The sequence below is a fragment of the Bubalus kerabau genome, chromosome 14 (assembly GCF_029407905.1).
Source record: "Bubalus kerabau isolate K-KA32 ecotype Philippines breed swamp buffalo chromosome 14, PCC_UOA_SB_1v2, whole genome shotgun sequence".
NCBI lineage: Eukaryota > Metazoa > Chordata > Mammalia > Artiodactyla > Bovidae > Bubalus > Bubalus kerabau.
This window is the reverse complement of record NC_073637.1, coordinates 12,820,385-12,837,111: the sequence shown is the minus strand read 5'-3', so window position 1 is coordinate 12,837,111 and position 16,727 is coordinate 12,820,385. Positions and strand designations below refer to the sequence as shown.

At 43.1% G+C, this 16,727-nt stretch overlaps 1 protein-coding gene across 6 annotated transcripts in view; it reads right to left on the bottom strand.

Annotated features, from left to right (window-relative positions):
- The window catches only part of CYRIB (CYFIP related Rac1 interactor B), a 147,722-nt gene that overhangs the window by 92,212 nt on the left and 38,783 nt on the right, over positions 1–16,727 (bottom strand). For 5 of the 6 annotated variants that reach the window (XM_055545783.1, XM_055545776.1, XM_055545773.1 and 2 more), the window contains one exon: positions 16,628–16,680. Coding sequence is in view for 2 of the 6 variants with exons in the window: in XM_055545773.1 (XP_055401748.1) it covers positions 16,628–16,680 (53 nt within the window). In the remaining 4 variants the exon portion in view is untranslated. Of the gene's footprint in view, positions 1–16,627; positions 16,681–16,727 lie in introns of those variants that run through there. The other variant, XM_055545779.1, reaches the window with a different exon arrangement.

Sequence of the window (16,727 nt, the reverse complement as noted above, 5' to 3'; positions counted from 1 at the left end):
TAAGAACTATGGGATTCCCTGATAATTCAGTTAGTAAAGAATCCACCTGCAAAGCAGGAGACCCTGGTTCGATCTCTGGGTCGGGAAGATCTGCTGGAGAAGGGATAGGCTACCCACTCCAGTATTCTTGGGCTTCCCTGGTGGCTCAGCTGGTAAAGAATCTGCCTGCAAGGCAGGAGACCTGGGTTTGATCCCTGGGTTGGGAAGATCCCCTGGAGAAGGAAAAGGCTACCCACTCCAGTATTTTGGCCTGGAGAATTCCATGGATTGTATATAGTCCATGGGGTCACAAAGAGTCAGACATAACTGAGCAACTTTCACAAGGAACTATATTCACTATCTTGTAATAACCTATAATGGAAAAGAGTCTAAAAAACAATACACACACATGACTGAATCACTGCACCATACACCTGAAAGTTAACACAGCATTGCAAAGCGACTACTGTACGTGTGCCTGCTCAGTTGTGTCCGACGCTTTGCAGCCCCACAGACTAACCCACCAGGCTCCTCTGTCCATGGAATTTTCCAGGCAAGAATACCTCAGTTTGAAAAAAAAGAGATTTTTGTATGTGTTTTCCAGAAATATCATAGTTAGAGGAAAGAGAAACGAGTTTGGATTGAAATCGGGTAATGACAGAAGCAACTATTACCACCAATACCTCTGATCAATGGTTTCATTTTGGCTGATTTCCACTCATGTTCTAATCCAACCCTTATAACAAGATCAAGAGAAAGATTTTATTGCTTCCAGTTCCAGAGAAGGCAATGGCACCCCACTCCAGTACTCTTGCCTGGAAAATCCCATGGACGGAGGAGCCTGGTGGGCTGCAGTCCGTGGGGTCACTAGGAGTTGGACACGACTGAGCGACTTCACTTTCACTTTTCACTTTCATGTATTGGAGAAGGAAATGGCAACCCACTCCAGTGTTCTTGCCTGGAGAATCCCAGGGACAGGGGATCCTGGTGGGCTGCCATCTATGGGGTCGCACAGAGTTGGACATGACTGAAGCGACTTAGCAGCAGCAGCAGTTTCCGGATAACAAAATTCCAGTGAGGTACAAAAAAAAACGTTAAGTATTTTGCTGGAGGTCACAAAGTTACTAAGAGATGAAGCCAAGATTAGACCCCAGGCTCTAAAGCTCTTGACAGGCATGAGTCACTCAAGCTTCCTTGCTTCCTACTTGCCCCTTTCTTTCTACAAATATTAACTTAATCTCTCAGTGTCCAAGCTTCATCTAAAATACTAGATGACTCAAGTTTTTTTTTTAAGATTTCTTTTTTTATGTGGACCATTTTTTCTTTAAAGTCTTTATGGAATTTGTCACAACATTGCTTCTGTTCTATGTTTTTATTTTTTGGCCACGAGGCACATGAGATCTTAGCTGCTTGACCAGAGATCAAGCCTGTACCCCCTGCGTTGGAAGGTAAAGGCTTAACCACTGGACAGCCAAGGAAGTGCCTAAACTACTCATCTTTAATAGGCACAATAACCACCTAATTCACTGCTATTGTCAGGGTTAACTAAACTAACAGACGGAACAGGAAATCCTCCATAGTCAACCACTTTTTAGTCTAAAAACAGCAGTGACATACAACTAAATCTAAGACATCCCTGGTCTTGGTAAACTCTCAAGTGGTTAAAACAATTATATGTTACAGATTATTTATTTTGAGTTTTGAAATTTGCAGTTTTAGTATTCAGACTCAGAAGGCTGTATGGCACAGTGGCTGAGAGCTCAGACCCTGTACTCAGAGTCTGAATTCCTCCCTTCATTCTCTCATCTGTAAAAACTAGGAAAGTAATGGTATCTATCCACTGTCAAAATGATGTTATCGCAAGTAAAGCAGTTAGGGCAGTGCCTGGCAAAGGTGGTGATGGTTTAGTTGTTAAGTCATGTCTGGCTTTGCGACCCCATGACTATAGCCCACCAGGCTCCTCTGTCCATGGAATTTCCCAGGCAAGAATACTGGAGCAGGTTGCCATTTCCTTCTCCAGGGGATCTTTCCCACCCAGGGATCGAACCCATGTCTCCTGCATTGCAGGCAGATTCTTTACTGATTGAGCCACCAAGGAAGTCCTTGTTTGTTATGATTTCTAATTATTAATTAACCTCCTACCTTAAGGTAGTATTTGCATAAAGCTGCCCATACTAGCATTGTGTATAATAAAAACCAGAAATAAGTTTCCTGCAACAGGGAATAGCATAGTTGAATTTGAAAGAATTGTCTTTAGAATTAATGAAAACTAATTTAATAACAATTTAAAAGCTTCTGCATTGCCACTTAGGGGCTGGATAATTTTGAACAAGTCATTTCATTTTTCTGGATTTGTTTCCTCACTTTGAAAATGAAGGGTCTACTCTCAATGACTTTTAAGTCCTCTCCAGATTTAAAGTTTATATTTCTAAGGTTTTCAATAAATTATAATCCATCGATATCAAGGATAATAAGCAACCCCTAGGAAATGGCAAGCCACTTCAGTGTTCTTGCCTGGAGAATCCCAGGGACGGCGGAGCCTGGTGGGCTGCCGTCTATGGGGTCGCACAAAGTCGGACACGACAAGTGACTTAGCAGCAGCAGCAGCAGCAGGTACATAGAGTGATAGTGGTAAAGAACACGCCTGCCCACGCAGGAAATATGAGATGGGGGTTCAATCCCTGGGTCAGGAAGATCTCCTGGAAAAGGGCATGGCAACCCACTCCAGTATTATTGACTGGAAAATCCCATGGACAGAGGAGCCTCATGGGCTTTAGTCCATGGGGTCTCAAAGAATCGGACATGACTGAAGCGACTGAGTACACAGCACGTATGTACATGCAAAGATGGTAGCAACATGAGACAATATTTTATAAATTAACAATCCCAACCTTCTTTAACCCTACTTTTGTTCTATGATGTTAATTACCTCCTAACAGAATTTGTACTGTGTTTATCGTGAATCTCTCTGAATAAGGCAGAAGCACCAGGACAACAGGGATGCAGATCTGGTCTGTTCACTGATCTGTTTATCCCCAGCCACCAGAGCAACGCCTGGCACACAGGAGCTCAATTAACATCTGTTGACTGAAAAACTGTGAATATTAAAGAGCAAAGTACAGAGACTTCCCTCATGGTCCAATGGTTAAGACCCTGCGTTTCCAACGCAGGGGGAGCAGGTTCCATCCCTGATAGAGAAACTGAGATCCGGCAAGCTGTGTAGAGTCACCAAAAAAATTAAAAGAAAAAAAAAAAAGAGCAAAGCACAGAAGTATATACATAAAATAGAATGCCACTCATATAAAATATCTACCCTCATGGGGAAACGGCAGATGGGATCAGAGAAATTAAATCTCAGTGACAACATGAGAGTAGGGATGAAAGATTTTTATTTTCCTTCAATGTTCTGAATAAATGTATCTGTTCAAAAAGATGGCATTAGAACAGAGAAGCATGTAAAGAGAGAAAAATGAAGGCGCAATGGAAGACGGCAGCAGACCTGAAGGAAGGGGCCAAAAGGGCTTAAGCAAATAGGAGGCTCTTGGAGGTTAGTTATTCTGTGAATGGAAAGAATCACAGGGGTAGAAAGAAAACTAGGTAATATGATTCAGAAAAGAAATGCCAACTTACTTTGAACTTTTAATTACAAGCTAATTTATTTCTATTAAACTATCCCCAAGTTGATAGTATTTCCCCATTCACTGTCTAATCAACAGACGGTTTGGTGAGTCTGAAATTCGGAGGCCTTTGGAGGGGCTACCTGTTACTCTTCTTGATCTGCTGCTGTGGATGCAAGAAGAATATAAGAGGCCCACAAACCAAAGTTAACTGGTAAAATGTAGGTCTTTTCATGACCCAACTGATCAACCAGGGTCACACACTGGGGAAAACACAAAGAGTACAGAAAACAGCCTTCCCTTCCAGGGGATGAAAGACACAGGACCTTATTATGATACAAAGCAACACACAACTGCCAAAGAAACTGATATAGACAAACAGCCTGGAAAGTAAAGGGAAAGGACCATTCCTCTTGGTGTGGGGGAGTCAGCGCTGGGGGCGTGGGGAGAGATAGGGAGGAGACGTCCAGCCCTTATGCTGAACTTGATCAAATCACCAGGACCCTAGTGCTGTTTGTGGGCTTCATCCTGAACCTCTCACCTGGTCCTACCTTGCTTTTGGGATTACATGCTACTCCAGCCTCCAACTGCTCGCCTGAGCTCTTCATCACCGCCAGGCATCTGAACTTTGAGCAAAGCAGGTCAGAGCCCCTGCTGTGAGAATTCTCAGGACCGGTGTTACGTACTTCAAGGACATATCATAATTGTAAATTGCATGGTGATTTGTGTACATCCTTGAACACTGTGAGGTTCACCAGGGCAGGAGCCATGCCTGTCATGTCAACCCTGCATCCACAGTGCTAGCACAGAGCCGGGCACCATGCCTGGCACAAGGCATGCACTCAAACCATGGCAGCTGGTCAAACAGCTGAGTTAACCCAATCCTAGGGCCTTTACCCTACTCTGAACCCCCAGCACGGCCACAGCCCTGGAACCAGGGAATGGATCAGCAGCACAAGGAGGTGAGATGTAAACTGCCCCCCTCTTCCCAAATTAGCCAAAATGATGAGGTCACCAGCTATGTGAAACAACAGTTGAAATTTAGAGCTTTAGACAGTATTATGTGAATATGCCAAACAGGAGCTAAGAGCAAGACAAGAGTTTAGATTCTCACAGTTTCAAGGCCACAGAAGAAGAGATACTGTATAAGGTTAAAAAAGGAAAAAAAAAAAAAAAAAAAAGAAATCTTTCCAGGAGAGAACCAATAAAGTCCAAGTTAAAAAGAAGCTTAACTGGTTTAGCTAGCTTCCTCTCTAAAATCCTGGGGCTGATTTCACATGAGAACACAGGTTGAGGAGTGGGAGGGAGGCTCAAGAGGGAGAGGCTATATGTATACTTATAGCTGATTCAGGGTTGTTGTACAGCAGAAACCAACACGACATGGTAAAGCAATTATTCTCCAATTAAAAATAAATTAAAAAACCAAATTTAGTATTCACTGGGCAAAAAAAAAAAAAAGAAGAACACAGGTTTAATGAGAAAGCATCCATCCTTAGTTTTAATGCAGAGAAGAAGAGGGAAATGCCACCTTGCCTGAACTCTGGTCTTGTTTGAACCCACAGACTCAGAGAAATATATGTGGTTCTCATTTCAGCATTTATTTAACATTGTTATTTAATAGGCCACTTGTTATTCATGAGGGCCTGCATCAGAGTTTCTGAATGAATCACCTAATTTTAGACAAGGACAGAACCTTGGAATTCATTTTTAATCCAACATCGTACTCTTAGCTAAATGGTGGAGTCCAAGACAGGTCCAAGGGGGCTCATAGAACACAATCCTCTAGGCCTGGACTCTGGGTCCAGAGTGAGGATCACACAGGTTCCCATCTACAATCAGAGAACTGCTGAGTTGATTTCCAAAGGTTGGACTGGATCACTGAGGTGTCAACACAATCCTGCAAAAAATCTCTACTAAGAAGCAGTGTGCAACATTTGATGTGTTGTCTGGTGTTATCTTCCAGGATACACGAGATCAACTGCAACATTATCCTTTGACTTTCCTGGTGGTCCAGTGGTTAAGAATCCACCTGCCAATGCAGGGGACATGGGTTTTCAATCCCTGGTCCGGGAAGATGCCACATGCCATGGGGCAACGAAGCCCATGCGCCACAACTACTGAAGCCCACGAGCCTGGAGCCCGAGTTCCACAAGAGAAGCCATAGCAATGAGAAGCCCACACTCCACAACGAAGAGTAGCCCCCACTCGACACAACTAGAGAGAGCCCATGTGTAGCAATGAAGACCTAGCACAACCAAAAATCAATGGATAAAAATTAAAAAAAAAATAACAAACACAACATTATCCTTATTTGACCCTTCATTACTCGTAAATCTGTTCCAAGGTATGGGGAAAAAAATGTTAAGAGATGTGTACTGAAGGATGAAGAAGTAAGTGGAAATGAAAGATTTCATGGGACTTCCCAATTTCCCTTGAGTAAGGGAATGGTATCCTGGTAGTAATACTGAACTACTTCCTCACAGAGTTCCTGTAAGTACTATTCCTTGTGCCTTTGCCCATGCTGTTCCCTCTGCTACAAACATCCTTCCCACCCCCTCACGCTTCCTGTCCAAACTACTCATCAAGACTCCGGTCAGGCATCTCTATAGATGTTGCATACGGATTCCCACGTGAATTAGATTCTGTTTTTACCTCACAGTAACACATAGCCCTACCTAACCTGACAGTCCTCCTAGGATGTGTCAAAAAGACCAGCTGCAGCATGAGTTTGCATTAGCACCATGTATTCCATTGAGAAAAGTGCTGTGCAAACACAAGGTTATGTTTTATTAATTTATTACACCTGATTCCTTGGATTTTGATGGATGAATCAACCAGCCCAAGATTAATAGCCTGGTTTACTACACTCATTTCTCTTTCCAAGCCACAAGCCAAAATAAACTCACCCTCAATTTATAACCTTGCAACATGTTCTTTTGCATATCGACTTCTAAATCAAACTGTGGTTATTAAAAAGGATGATTGCATCCGTCAGGATGGGCCATGTTATGCTGCGGTAACAAACAAGCCCTAAATCTCAGCCCCAACAATGACCACAGTGGTCACTCTGGGATCAACAAAAGGAGCCTAACAACTCCATCTTTCTAGACTTCACCTGACACTTTGGATTAAGCAACTCCGTAGCTGACATCAGTTACAAACACATGACTTCCTCCTTTCCTTATTCAACCACCTATAAAGCTATCTTGCAGGGTTGCTGTGCAGATTAGATGTGATCCTGCTGTTTAGATACTCAGGTCACTGCCTGCCTTATAAGCAGCAGTGGGTAAATGATAAATGGTGGCTAGTAACACTGTCATTACCATTATCTCTTGTTCTTGTTGTTCAGTCGCTAAGTCTGATCCAATTCTTTTGTGACCCCATGAACTGTAGCCCGCCAGACTCCTTGCCTCTCTGTCCATGGGATTTTCCAGGCAAGAATACTGGATGAGTTGCCATTTCCTTCTTCAGGGGATCTTCCTGATCCAGGGATCAAACCTGTGTCTCCTACATTGGCAGGCGAACTCTTTCCCACTGAGCCACCAGGGAAGCCCACCATTACCCCTACTCATCTTCAAATGATAATAATGATATTGTTATTATAATTCTTATACGCCAAGGGTTCCTAAACTTGTCTGCAAATTGGAATCAGCTGGAGATCTTTATAACTACCAGTGCTTGTGTCTCAGCCCAGAATCAGTGAATTAACTCATCTTGTGTGTAGCCCTGGCTTTGAAATTTTAAAAGATCCCCAGATGATTCTCACGTACAGACAAGTTTGAGAACCACTGTCCCAGAGGCAGCAAGATGTACATCTATACAGACACATATGTCCAGGTGTACACACACTCACCCACACACATACAAGCCGGTCTGCTCCCAGGTTCCATGATCCTGCCACCTTTATGACAGGGGTGTTCATATCATTCGGGTGAGCGAGGTTATATGAGGCAACAAACAACCCCTAATTATCAGTCCTAATAACAACCACAGTGGGCCCCCTCCAGGGTCAAATACATGAGCCCAGCAATCTGGTTTTTCTGGTCTTTACCTCATGCTAAAGGCTATGCATTTTACCTTCAGATCTCACTTCCTCTTTCATAAGTTTGCCAGGCCCGCAGTAAATCAGAACCAAAAATACGATACTAGTGTGAACAGATTGGGAGGAGATTTGGTCGGAGGAGAGCCACTGTACTACTAGTAACCACAAGGCTACTAGTAACTATTTCTTTGTTCAGCTCTCCATCCCCAAGATCCAAAACGCAATAGCCTAAATTAATAGAAACGTGAATAGGTATTAATAAATGAATTATCATCACTAATAACCTGAAAAAGAAGTGAAAAGCAGACACAGGATCTCAAAAATACAGCATCTAAGTTGAAAACCTTATGGGTCAGCTTATCACCAACCATCATGTTGATTTCTCTCTTTTCGCTCATTTCTCTCAGGTTGAAATTACATCCGCAGAGATGGAAATAAATGAGATCAGGAGATCTATGAACAAAAACAAGGACCTTGAGTAGTAAAGAATCTACCTTGCAGTGCAGGGGACTCGGGTATGATCCCTGGTCAGGGAACTAAGATCCCAACTACTAAGATCCTCAACTACTGAGCCCACACATCGTAATTAGAGAATCCATGTGAACCATGGAAAAGATCCTGCATGACGCAACAAAGATCCTGCATGCCACAATCAAGACTCCGACATGGCCAAATCCATAATCAATTAATTTAAAAGAATGTATACAAAAAAAGGGGGGGCCTTTCATCTGGCAGCAAAGCCCCTGTAGGTTGGGTGCAGCCAACAGCATGAATACAGACATCTTACCACCAGCACACAAGTGATTTTCAGCAGATCATCTCTTGCTCTGTTGAATGCTAATTCTCGGCAGAATCTGGAGAAAACCAGAAAATCCAGCTTGTTTGCCCTAGTTTGGGCAGCTTAATTTAGGAATCACACTGGGCTTTCCATAAACCCTTTACCCAAAAATGTATCCTGTATTGTGAACACACGAGTTAACTTGGGGCCCGGGGGAGGAAGCATTGTGTATGATTCCATAATAGTTACTCTACTATTTTAAAACCAAATGGAAGCCTCAGGCAGCAAAGTCAAAAAAAGAGAGAAATCATTTTCGTAAAAGTATCTGAATGCAACCATCTCTCCTGATGTATTCTGAGCTGTCAATGGTTCTGCTTTTCTCAGAAGCTCATTCAATTATCTCTTACTTATCTGGACCAGGGAGAGGCATTTTCCTCCCATCTAGAGTTAAAAAGAAAAAAAACAGGAGGCATGATCCTCTAACAAAAGCCTGAAATGAAAAGCAGTAACTACTCCCAAGGCCCTGCTTATTGTGCAGGAGTCATTAGGCAAAACTTTGAAGGGTCTCTGTTAGTGATCTATTTTAAAACTCCATGACTATCACAATAGGGAGAGGAAGAAATACGGGATCCACAGCCTCAAAACACCTTGCTCCACTCCTAGGTGTGCAACTGTGGCAAGCCACTTAATCTCTCTGAACTTGTTTCCTCTCTGTAAAATGGAAACACCTTTGTGACAAGGACACTCTAAGAACGAAAAAAATTACGTAATGCATTTTTACATTCAACAATGTAAATACCCCTTCCTCTGATCACTGTCCAACTCTCAGGAACGCACTAGAATGTGAACTTTTAAAAAGTAGGTACAATGCCTTACTTATCTTTCTATAGCCAGATCCTAAACACTTAGAGATAGCAGTTGCCTCTTCAGCATCTATTCCATTTCTCTCCCGCTAAGCAGCATCCCTCATTCATTCAGACCTCATCTGCAATTCCAGGGGTGGGTCCAGAATGGCCTAAGCCAATCAGTGTTCCTCTGTCACCATGATTGGTTGAGAGACAGAGGTGTGTCCTGAGATGATCCAATCCGAGGGAAGCTCAGAAATTTTGTCCAGTGTCTCTGGGAAGAGAAAGGACCTCATTCTTCCCTGAATGTGAACCAGCTATCCACTGGGCAACCTCCAGCACCCACAAAGCACCCAATGAAATATTCCCTGAGTATATGAATAAAAATGAGTCTGTGGATAAACAAAGAGCGATGAAATCAAGATTCTCAGAACAGAACTGTAGTAGAACCCTAGTAGTACACAGACTGCTGGTTATGCAGCAGGTAAATCAAAGACCAGGGAATGAGAGAGGGCTTCGGAGGCTGACAGATGTGGACCAAATTCTGGTCCCAGAATTCTAGTGCCTAAGCCTGGGACCTCAGGCAACTTCCTAAGTCACAATTTCTCTCTGACAAACACAACTATCACAATTAAATTAGAATTTTTTTTTTAAATAAGAATTTTTTAATGCATCTATTAATAGGGAGAAAAGATTGAGAGACTATACCCCAAAATATTAATAGCAATTAGTCCTAGGTAGTTAATGGAAGGACTTTTATTTTTCTCTTTTTTTGTGTGTACAGTGTTGGATTTTCTATAATGAACATAAATTGGTGGTCTAATAAAAATAAAAGGAAAATAAAAGCAGGACGATGGCAATTAAAGCATCCAGCCCAGCACCCATGACACAAAGTAGGAAGCCAGCAAATGTTCTGTCCCTATGAACACCCTTCAAACATTTGGGAACAGCTATCATATGTCTATTTCTTGTTAAATATCTCAGCTAACTTAATGTCATCCTTACATGACTTGATTTCAAGGCTCTCTGCAAAGGCTCCATCTGTTAAAACCCCACTCCGGTTATCATAGAACCCGCTCAGAGAATCAGCCGCAGAACTTGTTTGCTCATTCATCTGTTAATTCATTCACTGAGTAAACAGTGATTAAAAACATACTATATTGGACATCTTGCTTCTGCCTACCCCCCATTCACAAATGGTTTCCATATTTCCCCGGGGAACATCTGCCTGCCTTCATTCTCAGTTCCTGGGCTCTGGGGAGAGCAGACCCTACTCCAGCTTCTTCGGGGGCTGGCATTTGATCCAAGGTGGCCAATCAGAGCATCGCATTCACCTGGCCACCGCGATGGGTTAGGAACAGGCATGTTACCCAGAGAAGACCAATCAGAGACATTGAAGAAGAAATCTCTCTTTCCTGAGATTTCTGCTGAACTGTTGGAAAGGGGCATTTTTCCCCCTGCTGCTAGAACTGCTGACATGCTTTGCCACCACAATCCAAAAAGAAATCAGAGGCAGCGCTGAGAAATGAGGAAAACCTGTGTAAGCCTTAGCAACACAGTCTAAGGCTCCATGCCTTCGGTTCCATCCCTGCACTTTGCAGCTACATAAACCAGCGAATCCCTTTTCTGTGGAAGGCAGTTCAACTTGGGGCTCAAAAGAAACCTAACTCGTGAAATTTGAAGTGTTCTGACATCAGCTACATGCCAGCTATGCACAGATGAAGCAAGATGATCCACACCATCTTTCTTGGCACTTGGTCTGATGTGGAGATAGCTACAAACAACTACAATTATTTAAAGCCAGTAAGATAACTGCTTTAATTAAACACTACGTAGAGCAAGGAGAGCATAGGAAGGTGGAGTCAGGACAGGCGTCAGCTAAGAAATAGCATTTCAACCTCCTCTGTACCTGCATTCAGGCAGTGAAGATAGAATTACTGGTTGCGGGAGTCAAGATAACACTGTTGACATAGAGTCGTCTCACAGTAAACTAAAACCACAACAGCCCACGTTTCCCGACGGGAAATGATACTTACAAGCTCTGAAGGGTGCTCTCTGGTTGAGCCCACAAAATAGAAACAGCCACCAGCAAACAGCCCTCCCATGCAAGAATTTCACCCCACTGTTACAGATAATGCTACACTCTTAAATAATACTCAGGTCGGTTTTTTTGATTTTGAGTCCATGAACTTAAGTCTTCACTCCAGTTTTACTGCCTATTTGGACTACTGTTGATATAATCACAAAAACATCATGACAGCCCGCTGAAGATGAATAACCTATTTACTACCAAATGATAAAAAAGAGAGGACAAGGGTAAGCCTCTGGTTCCATAAGACATTTCAGGATGAGTTAGAAATGGGACTGATCTCGGGAAACAAAAAGGGCGACAACAGAAGCACCTCTGGGAACATCTAATTTGCTAAGAAAGGCCCTGAAGGTTGCTCTTTTTAAGTGAACAGAGCTAGTGTCTCTTGTATCTTTGATGATGCAAAACTCAACAGGAGAGTTGTGCAGATAAGTCAGAAAAGGAGGACATCGCAGGACACATTCTCCTTGCCTTTGTGGTTTCCAAACACATCAGCGATTCATCTGGTCCAGGAACACAGCTCCAACTTTCCAGAGCAAAGAATCTTAGAAGTGGAAAAATTAATACTGATGGAACACGTCCACGTGATCTCAAGAGAGGTGCTGGGGATGCGGTAGGAGGGACAGATGCCTACCAGATAACGGGGATTGCTAAGAAGCAGCTGGGTTCTCTCTGTTCCCAAAGCACTTTTAAGATTTCTTCAAGTGCCACGTGAATTCCACTTCCCCTTCTTGCTTGCCACGTGACTTCCCACAAAGACTTAGCCGCCCTTCTTCCTGAAAATGGGATTACTATTTTTCACACACTGACCAGGCCACTACTGGAGTCCAGGCAGAGTCAGGCAATGGAGAGACCCATAGAGTATGACAACCCTGGAAGTGCCTGGTGCTTGGCATGTGTTCCATAAAGGCTGGGGGTCAGCAACCCCATGCCAATTTCCTCTAAAACTAAGAGGGGGTGCAGGCTGAAAGCTCACAAAGGGAAGTTTTTTGTTAATGAGTTTAACAACAATGTTTATGTTTAAAAAATTTTTTGCTTAAAAAAAGGATATACAATAAGATATTCATTCACCCCAAACCCACCATCACCTTGACTTCTTCTCAAGAATTAAATGGTACTGCCCACAACCACCTTCTTTTTTGGTGTGCTTCCAGCAAAGTCTATGCAAAATCATCAAGCTTTTGTATGTGTGGGGTGGGTTTGCATAAGCACTAATCCCTCCTCTTTACCCGCACCCCCCCAAACACGGGAGGGAGCATACCACACACACTTTTCTGCATACAGCTTTTTTTAACCTAAGAATGTATCCTGGAAAGAATGGATAAAGAAAGTGTGATCTATTATATATATATAATGGACTATTACTCAGCAGTAAAAAAAGAAGGAAATCCTGCCTTCTGCCACAACAGAGATGGACCCTGAGGGCATGACGCCAAGTGAAATTAAGTCAGAGAAAGAAAAAACACTGTTATTATCTCACTTTTAAGTGGAATCTAAAAACCACCAACAAAAAAATCCCTAGGCATAGATGCAGAGAACAGACTGGGGGTTGCGAGTTGGGGGTTGGGAGATACAGGCAAAGTGAGTCAAACATACACACTTCCGGTTCTAAAATAGACAAGTCACGAGAACGTAACGTACAGCACAGTGACTACAGTTAATAATGCTGTGTTCTGGGACTTCCTGGGTGGTCCCATGGTTAAGAATCCACCTGCCCATGCAGGGGACATGGGTTCGATCCCTGGTTCGGGAAGATTCCACGTGCCACGAGGTAACTAAGCCTGTGAGTCACAACTCCTGAGCCCGGGCTCTGCAACAAGAGAAGCCATGCAACCGAAGCCCAGGCACGCAAACAAGAGAGCCGCCCCACAGCTGGACAAAGCCAGAGCGCAGCAACAAAGACCCAGCAGCCATTAAATAGATCCATGAATCTTAAAAAAAAAAAATTAAGAATTCCATATTTGAAAGTTGCTAAGAGAGTACATCTTCAAAGTTTTTATCACAAGAAAAAACTGTGTAGCTATGCACAGCAACGCACACTAACCAAATTTCGTGTGGTGACCATGTAGCAATATACCCAAATATGGAATCATTATATTGTACCCCTGAAGCTCATGTTATATGCCAACTATAAAAAGAAAAACAATTAAAAAAAAAAAAGGATTGCATCCTGTAGCTGATTCCTTTTTGGTATATATGACGTATTATTTTAAACAGTGGCCCAGTATTCTCCTGTAAGGATATATCTTAATATCTTCCATCAATCCTTTTCTGACATACATTTATTTCAGTTGCTTCCAGGGACTTGCTATTTCAAACAATGCTGCAAGGAGCTTACATTACACACATCTTCACACTATAGGTAAGACGTGTTACTAGAGGAAAGGTGGGATTTATAAGATAAAATCCTTGGAAACTAAATATATATGGGCTTCCCTTGTGGCTCAGATGGTAAAAAATCTGCCTGCAGAGCAGGAGACCCCGGTTCAATCTCTGGGTTGGGAAGATCCCCTGGAGAAAGGAAAGGCTACCCACTCCAGTATTCTGACCTGAAGAATTCCATGGACTGTATGAGGTCACAAAGAGGTGGACTCGACTGAACAACTTTCACTTTCACTTTCGTGTGTGTGTGTGTGTGTGTGTGTGTGTGTGTGTTTATATATAGGAAAGATGGGATTTACAAGATAAAATCCTTGCGGTTGCAAGAGTCAAAAGGTACAAACACTTAAAATGCTGGAATGGCCTTCAAAGAGTTTGGACTCACTTTTACTCTCACGAACAGGGTCATAAGGATGCCAGTCTGTCCAACTACATTCATAGAATGCTTTGTTTATCAAATTCAAGGGAAGAAAGCAGGGCAGAGATTCACTCTTGTCCCACTCTTCCTGGCCCCGTGATACCACACATGATTCTACTACTGCCTGAAAATTCTGCCCCTTGGACGCACAACCCGGAGATCAGAGCTTAAAACAGAATGAACATCAGCACTGGTGTGCTGAGCTGGCTCGGGCTGGTTCGAAAGAGCCGACTGTGCACATCTCTTCCCAAGCCCGTGTTCAGTGACATCATGTTGGTAGCTTGAAATTGTTCATGGTGGAAGTACTGATACCACAGAGATGGGCAAATGCTAGTCAGGGCTTCTCTTTTTCCCCCCAGAGACCTCTGTCAAACATCAGCCCATTGATGCATACTACAGTGGAAACTGAGGCTCTGCTGCCCCTTTTTACAATATGTCTGCTCTCAGTAGGATCACAAATTCTTGGAACCTCAGAAGTGGAGGAGATCTGAAGGGACAGCTGATCATTCTGTCTTCTCATGCTGCCTCTCCCCTAGTCCCTGTGCTGAGCCATAAGCAGACCCTCTCCTCCACTCCTCTATGCCTCTCCACCGTATTCCCATCTCTTTATTGCTTAGTGCTTATTCTTAATGATACTCTACAGTGTAGTAACTGCACACACAGACTCTAGGCTACACTAAAAGACAGCCAGGGGTCAAATCCCAGCTCCGTCATTAGCAGCTCTGTGACCTTGGGCAAGTGGTTTAAACTAGGACACCTTCGTTTCTTTGTAAAGCACAAATGATAATGACAACGCCTTCTGTAGATGTTTGTTCTGAGGATTCAATGAGTTAAAACAGGACACAGAACAGTGGCTGGCACACACTAAGGACTAAACAGACGTAGTTATTACGGTCCTCCAGTTCACTAAGTATCTTTCACGACATCTAGGCCGTCAGTTAACGCTTTTGTTGGATTTTAATTTCAATCACTATTTTTCACTTCTATGTGGCAGCTTTTCAAATCAACTTATTCTTTTTCCACCTTTCATTGCATTTTTGTATCCTTTTTAGTTTTTAATCATTTAAAACTATACTGTCTATAGTCTCGGAGAAGGCCATGGCAACCCACTCCAGTACTCTTGCCTGCAAAATCCCATGGACGGAGGAGCCAGGTGGGCTGCAGTCCATGGGGTCGCAAAGAGTCGGACTCGACTAAGTGACTTCCCTTTCACTTTTCACTTTCCTGCATTGGAGAAGGAAATGGCAACCCACTCCAGTGTTCTTGCCTGGAGAATCCCAGGGACGGGGGAGCCTGGTGGGCTGCAGTCTATGGGGTCGCACAGAGTTGGACACGACTGAAGCGACGCAGCAGCAACAGCAGTCTATAGTCTCTTTTAGATGGTTTTTTTACTTTCAACTCAAAGTCACTCCTTTCCTAAACAGTCCATAGGATTTAATTATGCACTCATCTTCAGAGTTCTTTCTGCGGGAGTCTGTCAGGTCTGGGTTGCTGAAATAACCCAGTGGAGTGACTGTGTAAACACACAACACAATCCCTACTGTTGTGCTAGAGAGTCCCACAGTAAACAGTAGCCAGTTTTTATACTAATTTCTCACCTCAAGTTCTCATATCTCGTGATAATAACAATATAGATTCCACAACCACATATGGTATAGCACCAGATTTTTCATTTCTTCCTGGTGACTTTCTCTCCACTCAAAAAAAGCTTCCTCTCTGTTTCTCCTGACAGTGGGGCTTTTCCAGTCCTTTTTCATGAAGACATGTAATGTTTAAAGCTCCTGGAAATTCATGTCTACCTTGGGCCCAAGTCTCATTTCTAGGCCCACTGTGGTCTCAAAACCTTAAACCCTAGACTCTACAGCTGCTTTGTGGGTGCAAAAGCCCCATAAGTTATTGTGCCTTCAGCTCATATAACCATTTGGCTTGGCTTTCTCTCCATTTTTGACACTTGGGGACTGATGAGCTCCCCTGGATATAGTTATTATTTTTCAGTCAACTCTGAAAGGGACTGTTGGCATCTCCTTTCCAAATTCATATGTTGGAACCTAACCCCCAACATGATGGTATTAGGGAGTGATTAGGTCACGAGGGTAGGGCCTTCATGGATGGGATTAGTGCCCATAGAAAAGAGACCTCAGAAAGTTCTCTTGCCTCTTCCACATGTGAGGTTATAGCACAAAGAAACAGGAAGTGGGCCTTCACCAGACACTGAATCTGCCAGCATCTTGATCTTGAACTTGCCAACCTCCAGAACTGTGAGAATTAAATTTCTGTTGTTTATATGCAACCCCGTCTACGGTACTCTGCTACAGCAGCCTGAACAGACTCAGACAACTCCTTACCAGTGAAGAGAACTTGGGAAAGTTACTTCTCTGAACCTCAGCTCTTGAGGGCTATTGTGAGGCTCAAGACAATTCAAATGAAGCTCTTAGTTCTGAAGCCAGGTGGCCACAATCAAATCTGGTTCTGTCACTTACCAACTTGGTAACCTTGAACAAATTACTCAAACTCCAGGGCTCAGTTTCTTCTCCTGCAAAACAGAGATATAGCAAGGATTAGGCAAGTCACAAGTCCCCA